Source organism: Chelmon rostratus, chromosome 6 (assembly GCF_017976325.1).
Source record: "Chelmon rostratus isolate fCheRos1 chromosome 6, fCheRos1.pri, whole genome shotgun sequence".
Lineage (NCBI taxonomy): Eukaryota > Metazoa > Chordata > Actinopteri > Chaetodontiformes > Chaetodontidae > Chelmon > Chelmon rostratus.
Window position 1 is genome coordinate 25665652 of NC_055663.1, and position 10419 is coordinate 25676070.

The 10419-nt window shown below is 44.0% G+C and overlaps 1 protein-coding gene across 1 annotated transcript; it reads right to left on the reverse strand.

Moving 5' to 3' along the window:
- Nucleotides 1-1452: 1452 nt before the first annotated feature.
- On the reverse strand, nt 1453-8876 carry LOC121607384. The gene is made up of 4 exons (XM_041938129.1): nt 8188-8876; nt 8002-8082; nt 7245-7429; nt 1453-6672 (listed from the first exon to the last, which is right to left on the reverse strand). Exons 1-4 carry the CDS (start codon nt 8273-8275, stop codon nt 5791-5793), a joined length of 1236 nt encoding a protein of 411 aa, XP_041794063.1. The 5' UTR covers nt 8276-8876; the 3' UTR covers nt 1453-5790.
- Between the last annotated feature and the right edge of the window lie 1543 nt (nt 8877-10419).

The window sequence follows — 10419 nt, forward strand, 5'->3', positions numbered from 1 at the left end:
CTGTCAATTTACAATCTGGAAAAACACTGACTCACAGCAGCAGGTGAGCGGAGGCTCATTTTCAACTGTTCAACCTTCATTTGATAAATACGTAAAGGAAAACTGGTAAAATGCAAATAACTTCACACCTGTATGAATTCCCACCATAACATTTTACAGTACAGTGTTTAGGCTTAGAGACTGTTGAATAACAGTCAGCATCGTTTTCTGTTTCATCCTGACAAATTAATGTAAGAAAGCTCAGGCTGCCACACTCTGTCATTCACTGTAGCACAGGCCGACACTCACACCTGTGGTGCAGACACCCCGGCTGTAAGGCCACAGCGAAGGTGCAGTGCTTCATACCTGTGCTTCACACCTGACATGAACTGCTTCATGAACTGAAGCTGGCAGCGACACAGCAAGTGGAGGCAACGTGTGAGGAAAGGTACAAACCAGGAAAGAAGCATTTGAAAGTAACACAAAAGATCAAACACTGAAGCACGACTCACTATCTTGTTCTTTGGTTTGATGGACCGGTGGTTGCACAGTGGTGCAGTGAGGGTTCATTTTCATGTTTTTCAGTTTCACATGGCATGTATTTAAACTGTCATACATTTTATTTCAATTTTAAACCATTAGCTCCTTTCATTCCTTTCCACAATGGTACTGTCGCTATGACGTGACACACCTGTGAACCCAGAAACAAACTTTTCCTGAAAATGTGTTTAAATTCTGTTATACTTGTTCTATGTAATGACAAAGAAAAACCCAAAAACCAACACACTCTTTTTTTTTTTTTTTTGACAAACTGGCATCATAGTGCGAAGCAGAGGATTAAAACTTTCATTACTTACCGAACCTGTAGCTCCTCCAGTGACCCCACACTCAACACCTCCACCTGCCACCTGCAAACACAGTCATGTGACTGCGTCTGTTTCTAGTTTTTGATGGTTATTGTGGGAACACTTGGGTCTGTTCCACATACTGGAGGCAAACCTGTTCAAGTGTTCGGGTTAGGATAACTACACACACTGACGCACAGCCTTTCTTCAACGGCTTTCATGCAGCGGCGTTCTGCACAAAATGCAACAGAAGCAGTTTGAAAGAGACGTTTCCAACCCGGCCAACACCTCCAAAACACCTGACCGGTCACTGGGTGAAGAGGCTTGATGCTCTGATTTGGAAAAAAACACAAATTGGCAGATAAAGGCTTCCAAATGATGTCCAATGACAAGGAGGGGGGTGGTTTCGCACATCTGTTTGATCATCATCATCAACAGGTGGTCTCTACTTGACAGATGTGAGTGGATTCACAAGCATCGTGGAAATAATGACAATAATCTAGCATTTCACAGACAGTTGAAGCTGGTCTGACCGAACTCTTCAGCCTGCATCACCTCCTGAACACCTTCACTCACACTGAGTTTACTTTAACTCATTTCAAGAACACACCTTCTTTAGCTGTTAAGTACATCCTTTTCTTTAATATTTCAACAGTACAAATTATATCCGACTTAAGAAACATGACATGAGAAACACATCGCTTCACATTTCTGAATATCATATTCATTGAGAACATTCTGGGCCACTGAGGAATCACCTGAGAGAACGATTTAGAAACCTATTCAGTTTGATATGATGACTGTGACAACAAGGAATAAACCAAAATATGCTGATAGTGTTTGCTTCAGTGCCTCGTATGAGTGTTAAAACACCTGTGGAGGAATCTCACCACCGCCTGTATTAGTACAACACCGGTACTGTACACTAATGACTAGCAAATATATTACAGCAAGGACCACCGTTCACAAATGTCATATTCATACTCGTTTTGCTCAAAATAAAACATCAAAAAAATATTTTACAACATATCGAGAGAAGTTAAAGTCATACAAAGTGTGCAAATGTCACCATACGGTCACAAGACGAGTCCAAATGAAGGCACCATACTTTCAGTTTCCACTCACATGACGGCTCACTGTGCTGCTGTTAACGGCCCTGAGGCGGCCCACCAACTCAAAATCTAACTACACTCACAATACAAAGCAAATGTTAAGCAGACGCGGCTTTGATGTTGCCGCTCGCTCTTTTTAGACATGACTTCATTTGCATGATCTTCATGGCAGAGGCTTGTTTTCAATTTATTTTCGATTTGTCTTTACTAGCTAATGAGCAAAAGCATCTTTACTGAACTAAGAGTTCAAGAGAAAATCCCACAGTGGGCTACAGCGTCTGGTTCATGGGTTAGCATTAGCTTCAACTGTGATCATACTTTTATACACACATCAACTTTTAACCACTAAACCTGCAGCTGCTGAACTGAACCATCAGCTAACCTGAACCATTTCGTTCTGGGATTGCTTTCTGTAACTGTTGGGATTCTGTTGGTATAACTGCATTTATAACTTTTACCCCCCTGCAATTATCTCTGCATGATATGGCCACATCATTATAGGGAGACGGATACATGAAGCTTTCCTAAATTCCCCCTTAAATCTTCAAACAGCAGGATGGCATCAGATCTCATGAAACAGTGCAGGCATGGTTAGCTGACTAGCAGCTAACAGCAGCATTCCACCACCTGAAAAACATCCCTCTTTCTAAATGTGTGCTATCATCCGTGTCTCTCAAGTGGCTATTTACCTTCTAGCTGTAATCTGAACTCAGAGCGAGAACACTATGACCCTCTTCAGCCATGCCGCACTCGTCTCACTGCCATTATTCGGTGCCATCACTAACAATGCCCTCACCTGGACAAACGATAGAAAGCAGAGGAAATGCTGCAGAGTTTATATAATCTGGTGTGAAAATGAACTGTGTTCAGATTACCATGATGGGTGGAATGTAAAAAAAAAAAACATCTTAGTCCTGCAGGTTCAGATGTCACCTCATTTGGATATAATTAGATTAAGGTAAACCTTAGATTACTAAAATACCACACTTTAATCACATTAAGTTAATAATGAACGTTTGGACAAAACAAGACCTGTGAGGGACATTTTACAGTCAAATCAATTAAAAAAACATAATCAATAGTTTAAATGGTAATTAAATAAGAATTTGTTTGCTCTAATGTTTGGCACAGGTCTAGTTGTTATTTTTTGATGAAACTATCATTGATTTACAGGTCCAGTGTGTAGGATTTAGTGGCATCTAGTGGTGAAGTTTCAGACTGCAACCAACTGAACAGACCTCGCCTCACCGCCCCAAACGGGGGCCACGAAAAACCTGAAAGGTGCTCTGTGGAGTCAGTTTGGTTTGTCTGTTCTGAGCTACCGTAGAGACATGATGGTGCAACATTCTCAGGTAATATTAACACAAGTTTTCATGAAAACATGTTGACGATGACCAGAATAGACCCCCTAAATCCTCCACACCGGCCCTTTAAATAGACTTTCTCACATATTTTCCTCTGTAAAGTTGTGGTATGGATTATGTTTGAAGCAGTAGTTTAGAAAAATGTTTTTGTACTCAGAAAATCTTTAGATATTGAAAAAAAAAAGGTCATCTTGAGACTAAAACTTGTTTTGGGGATGGACGTGCACATTAATCAAACAAATCACACTTTAACTGAACCATTACCTTAATCTGATTATTCTAATGAGCACGTAAACATGATGGCAGCCTCACAGCTGAGTGTTATTACTTCCTTGTAGGCGTGAAATGTCATCGCCAAAATAACAATAATTCAAACAATATTCAAATAAAAGGCAATACTTTGCATTTTGGGCAATCCTGTGAGTAGTGCAAAATCATGTCTTGCAGTGTGAAGCCTGGATCGCAGTTCAGTGGCACTGATACACAATACTGATAATCCACAGAGATGCACGTCGCCCAGCTTCACTGCTTACACTGAAGTTCAAATTCACAACGCCTCAGTCTGAGCACCACCGAAGAGATTTAACCAAAGAAACTGTGGCTGAAAATGGGGCTACAGTCTTCCTCACAGAGGACAGGGGGCGCTGTTCATCTTCCATCAAGTATGATCTTAGAAAACAGAAAAAAAGGTCACAAAAACAGAAGGTCAGATTTAAAACGTGTCCGTGTGCAAAGTTCCAGTTTAATGTAGTAATGTAATCCAGTCAGCGGTGTACATCCTCCGGTCTTCAGAGTATCAGCAGCAGAGTTGCAGCTTTGTTTTAAACCAGCTCCCTTTTTTTAGCCACCCACTACAACGTCTAGTACAACCAAACAACCACTTTACCAGCAAAATAAATTCCAGGAAGGAAAACAAAACTCCAAACAAATGGTGGCCAGTTACTTGCTTCATTGTCAGATCTTTGCCAATTGTGTCAAAAAGAGTTCAGTTCACACCTGGCATCAGAAATATTTCTACAATGGACTGTTTCTTATCTAGTTATTCACCACTGCTGAAGCTTTGGAGCAACGTTTTGATCAACAGATTCCTGATTTGTTTGTATCTCATGCTCTCCTAGCATAAACAAATGTAATGCATGCAAGTCATACTTTACACATCAGGTGAAAAACACTAACTGCACATGAAGAAAAGTCCACAGGGTACCTTCAAGAGTTATCTGACATCTTAACTGTTGGTGGTTCTGTCGACATTTCAGGGTTGGGCAATATGATGAATTCCCTGTTGAACTTGTCAGCAAACAGCTGATTATTTACACACCCGGCTGTCCCAGGGCAACATGACAGTAGCTGCTAAAAGCTCCACTATGTTCACCAGCTACTCTCTGTCTGATAAAGAGACCCTTTTCAAATTGTTTGCACATTGTCAACTGGTGACTTCTTATTACTTCAATATAAAATATAATTACAATATCCACTGGAGCTCCTTTAAGGATTTAAGGTACCAGGAATGAGGCAAGTAAGTATTTCCTAGATGCTTAAGATGTTCCCCGGTGGAAGGACGATAACTGGTACACACTTTGATGTGTCAAACTTTTCATCAAGGCCAATTCAACCATCTGTCCAACATTGCTGCATCGGACCCCCAGCCCTCCGTCCAGTGGAGTGAACGGATGGCTGCTTCAGGACCTTCCACTGGTGTCTCACATCTTGTGCGAACCCAAAATGATGCTTAACTTTCTATAAAGCTCTAACAGAAGTAAATTTGACTTGCATCAGCATGAGCAGCAATTTGAACCAAGTGTAAGTTAAGATGTAGACTTTCAGTCCACACTTGGTATCAGCCGGGACTGAGAATAAATAAAAAAAAAACAACAACTAGTAAACGAGTGAAAGATGTTCAGACACCGGGTATCACACATTAGACTGCTGCACAATCTAAACTAACAGCATCTCTTCCAACCCTTCTGGGCATATTGCCCAACCCTATGTCCTACACACTCAGCTCACCAACACGCATTTCAGTGCCAGGTGTGAACGGGGGCAGAGATGAATTTAATGAGTGATTTCCCACCCTGTACTGGAGTGACATCAATAATCTCCTGAGATCTCCCATTAAGAAATTCCCCTGATATAAAACACCACCACAATGGCATGGCACGGAACTGAAGCAGGACTATATCAATTATACAGCCAACACCTTTACATTGTTATACCAAGAAGTCGAATACATGACAGTGAAGTCTATTGCGTCTCCTGTTCGGTGAGGGGGGAGGGGCATCACAGCCAGGTCACATTTACAGGTTTGAAGAGGAAATGCATCATATTCATAACTTTTACAAGCACTGAACTCAAGTGGGGACAATATTTATCCAGTTGACCAGTCTACAGGGGAAAGTACAGCTGCCCTCGGTTGTCTTTAGGAAAATATTGAATACCGTGGGGAAGTGGGGGAATGTAGAGAGCAGCAGTTAGAGCTGTTGGGAAATTGAGTCAGGTCCACGCCACTTTGCGTGAGATGGCCTGTTTGAAGCACTCGGGGTCGACGTTGCCTCCGGGCCGCAGTGCCCTCTCCAGGCTCACCAGCACGTTTTGGTGGCACTCCCTGATGTTGACCGGGTACTTGGACCTCAGTAGCTCGTAGGCAGCTATCAGCCTCATGTTCTGTTTCACCATCAGGTACTGGATGATACACGTCGGGGCCAGAGAGAAACCGTCTCGACAATGCACCAAGACGCGCTTCCTCTTCTCAGTGGAGGCATCGATGCATTCGTTGATGTCCTCGAAGCAGCGCTGCTTCAGGGCCGGGCCGTCACCCAGAGCGTCCGGAACGTCTCCGATGTCCACCTTGAGGCGGGACCAGCTGTGGCGGGCACCACGGGAGCAGGTGCAGGGTATGAGGTTGAGGCTGGGGCCAGGTTCTCCCGGTACACTGCTCATGTCAATGATGCTGTCGATATTGTTGCGGCATAAGGTGCGTCCGTTGTACGCCGCATTCAGGTTGCCGACATAGATGTAGTCCGTCACCTTGGAGATGACGGGTTCAGAGTACTGGAAGTGTTCAGGCCCGCTGGGTTTGGGTTCAGGTGTGTCGGGGCCCCTGGCGCCAGCTGGACCCGTGGCGGCTCTCCTGCTGTAGTTGCGCAGCTTCTTGGAGCCCGAGCGGGACGGAGGGTTGGAGTCCGACTCAGAGCTGCTGTTCCAGGGCGGAGAGAAGAGAGAGAAGCGGCTGGAGGATTTGTTCTTGTTGAGGATCTCGACCGGGCTGGACAGGCCGGAGCTGGATGCTGTGGTGGAAGCTGAGGCACAGAACAGAGACGCTCGCTCCAGAGAGCCGGTGCTGCTGGCAGCTCCTGCACTGTGGGCCTGCTCCATCTGCAACAAACAAATACATGTGGTCGACTGCTTTATCAAACAAAACGGTCGACAGTCTCTCATCCAGGACGGGCCCATGATCTGGTCCCATTTGAATGATCCCAGCAGTCGATATGTCCAGTTTTCATGTGAAATTTAATATGGCATATTTATGTGTTCAACATTTAAAAGCATGTGAGCTCCAAAATAATTATTACTGCTATAAGGGACCAGGAGTCACAGACACAGACCGCATGTTTGCATGGGATTAATATAAATGACCAGGGCAGTAATTATCAACATCACCCCACCTCCCCTAAACAAATACAGAATGTAGCTGTAGTCCTTAAAAACCTCCTGTGACTCCATCCTTACAACTCTGCCATTACTCCTCACCCTTGCAGCTTCTGGAAGTGGCACAATAAGCAAGAAGGCCTTCTTGTCAAGCAAGACCCTGAATGTACTAGGACTGTAAACATTTCTGTAAACACTTTTATGTCTGTCATTTCATATTCATCAAACAGTTTGTTTTGCTTGGTCATTCTCCTGAGGACGCAGCTGGAGCTCTGTGGCAGACATGTGCACGGACGTACCTGAGCCTTGAGGTTGTTCTTCCACTCCTGCGTCTCCAGAGCTTTGAAACGTCCGCTGCTGTCGGAGGAGACCGACATGCAGAGGGGCCGGTGAGCTCTGGGGGGGAGCTGGGGGGTTAGGGCCACGGGGACGGGCCTCGCATCGGTGTGCTCGCTCCTACTCATCATCAGGTTTGGACAGGAGCCTGGGTCACACAGGAGGACATGTCTGAGATCAACAGCCAAATAATGGAGCAATCTGCTTTTGGTGATGCAGGTCTGGTGAAGTTGCTGAGGCTTTCCTCAGCTTCATATGAAAAATCAGAAGCTAGCTAGAAATGACACATCCTGTCTCAATTTTTGTCAACTAAATTAAAAACTTTTCTTATCCCCTACACTTGTGTATACTTACTTTCTATCATTTTGAAGTAGTTACTCTACTTTAGTCTATGAGGATTTTAAAAATACTTTGAGGACAGCATGGAGTGTTGTTAGAAGACCAGCTAAGTCTCTTTAAGACTGCCAAGGATGTCCCTCTCAGAAAAACTGATGCTTAGCTCTATGACTTGAATGAAATACATGAGAGGCACAAGCTGGAGGCTAATCCAAAGAAGCTGGGTTGTCCTTCATAATAATTCATGCAAATGTTCTGTCGCAGAGAGGTTTCAGTTGATGAGATGCTGCAATTCACTGCTTTATATCTAAAATCTATGTAAAATCATGAGATTTAATAACGTTAGTTACTGGAAATTGTACTTTTTTCCATGAGTTCACCTACCAGCACATTCTGAGCGGGTGATGGACTGAATCTGCAGTGTGTTCTGGGTTTTCAACAGGCCGTGGAGAGTTCTCACTATACCTGTAAATGAGAGGTCACCTTGCAGTGAACTGAAACCCAAAAGTAGGCCTAATGCGGAATGTTGATAATACAGTTTGAAGAGAACATGAAAAACATTCGTCTCACCGATCCTTCCATTCTGCTTGCAGAACACCTTTTTATCCAGCTGTTTGTGAGCACTCAGGTCTTTGTTCCACTCTTCCTCGGCTTCCATGTTCCGCCTCCTGCTGATAGAGGCACAAAAACCCGGCTGAGGCAGCCCGTCATCTTCGGCAAGCCGAGCAACACTTCAGCTCCATCGGACAGACATGACTTCAGCGGCTCGCGGCGCGGACTGACACTGCTACTAGCATCTGCAGCTAAGGTAGCCGCTAACTGCAGGCTTAACTTAGCCAAACAGTCAACTCAGCTCACCGTGCGTGAGTCATGTTCTTGAGCTGGAGGCTGTAACCGTCAGTTATTCCTGCCACGAGGGCGAAAGTAGCGCCGCAGCAAACTAAAGCATCCGCACCGGAAGACGTGACTAACATGACGACTGCAGCGGTTAATGTTATCGGTAAAAACGCTAAACGTTTGCTGGAATGTTAGCAAGCTAACCACAGCTAGCAGTTAGCATACCTGCCCGCTGTCTGCCGCTGCGCTGCGGCTAGTGCAGCTCATTACGCGTAAACACCAACTACCATAGCATCTTCATTTTTCATCCGCGAAACAAACCGGACTAACGTCGGTGACAAACATCGCAAACGTTATCATTTACATGGAGCTCTTGTGAGAAGCTGGCTGGCGACCAAGCAGCTCCGCCAGCCCAGCATCACCACGACCGTGTGCGCGAGCCCGACCCCCTGCCGCGCGGACTCGAATGCGGCTGGAGAGGGGAGTTTTCTTCCCTGAGCAACGCCTTCCAGGTTCTGTTAAATCTCCTGACAATCTCAGTCAGACAGTATAGATAATAAGTTGTTAAAAGCAGGTGATACATGATTGGAGGTTATGATTTGTTAATCACAGTGAAGGACAGAATGATTTGTACGCATATTTAGAAGAAAACTACCTGGAAGGCTAAACGCGGCGTAAAACTGCCAATGAAGAGCATGCTGGATAAAAATACTGGTATCTCTGCGGTGGGCGGAATTAGTCAGTTTTTCGTTGAATTCGACCTTAACTGAGGCCGCTGAGGCCTAACGGCTGACGGAGAACAACAAATCCAACGCTTCCTTAACAGAGCAACGTTTCAAGTATTAATTAAGAATACTATTGATACTTTTCAGATTAAACATAAAAAACATATGGTAGCCTTAGAAAATGTAACACACTGCTAAAGTGTGTGAACTCCTCATGTTTCAGGTGTGTCTGGGTTGTTATCAGTTCCAGCAGAGAGACATTTCACCTCAAAACCTCTCAAAACAGTTCAAGGACCAAACAAATAAAACTCTCCAGAATTTCACAGAAAAGCAAAGATTAGAGATACGTGCATCATTTTCTTCTTTTCTCACTCATTAATCATCTCACGACCCCTCAAATTTATCTGGTGACCCTTTGCAGGTACCCAACACCCTACGTTGGGAACCACTGGACTTGTATATACAGTATGTATATGTACAGTCAGAATAAATGGATCCCAGTTTAAGTGACATGAATAAAAGCAGCAAATCCTTACACAGTAGTTTTCCTTAATCACTTATTTCTGAGTTTTAATTTTAATAAACTGACAAATCGCATCAGAACTGTGTTGTTAAGTTACAGATTAAGTTCACTAATGTCCAGTGTTAAAGAATAGCATCATAAAAAGTGGACATGCATGCACTATATGTATTTAATTCTGCACAAAAGCAAATTCTAAAGAACTGTAGTCTGATTTAATGACCATCAGAAAAGAGAATATCTGAAAGCTCCTGTTCCTAACAGCTGTAGCATTGAATAAAATGAAATCAAGCATTGTTATTCTCTTCTTTATAACATTTCCCCATCCAGAAATCCTTTTGCTTGAAGCCAAACAAAAACAAACTGTTGTTATGCTTGAAAGAATCATTTGAGTAAGAATGAAGTCACACGTTCATGTTCAGAAAGCTCAGAGTCGAAAAGCATCAGCAGTATTTCTAAGCATCACTCACCGTGCGTGTTTGTGTGTGTGAAGCTGGTCGTGGTTGTTCGGCTGTGTGTCAGCAGACTGACTGAAGCAGCAGCAGCTCGCTCTGAAAACAATTATCTGCCGCTGATCTGGAGCCGTTCTTTTCTTCTTCTTCTTCTTGGGTTTAATTGGATGGCTGGGCCCCTCTCCAGGTATCCTGGTAACCCACCGACCTGCTGATGTCACTGCTCTCCATAATGAAGTGTGAGCGTATCTAGCTGCCTTTGTCAATA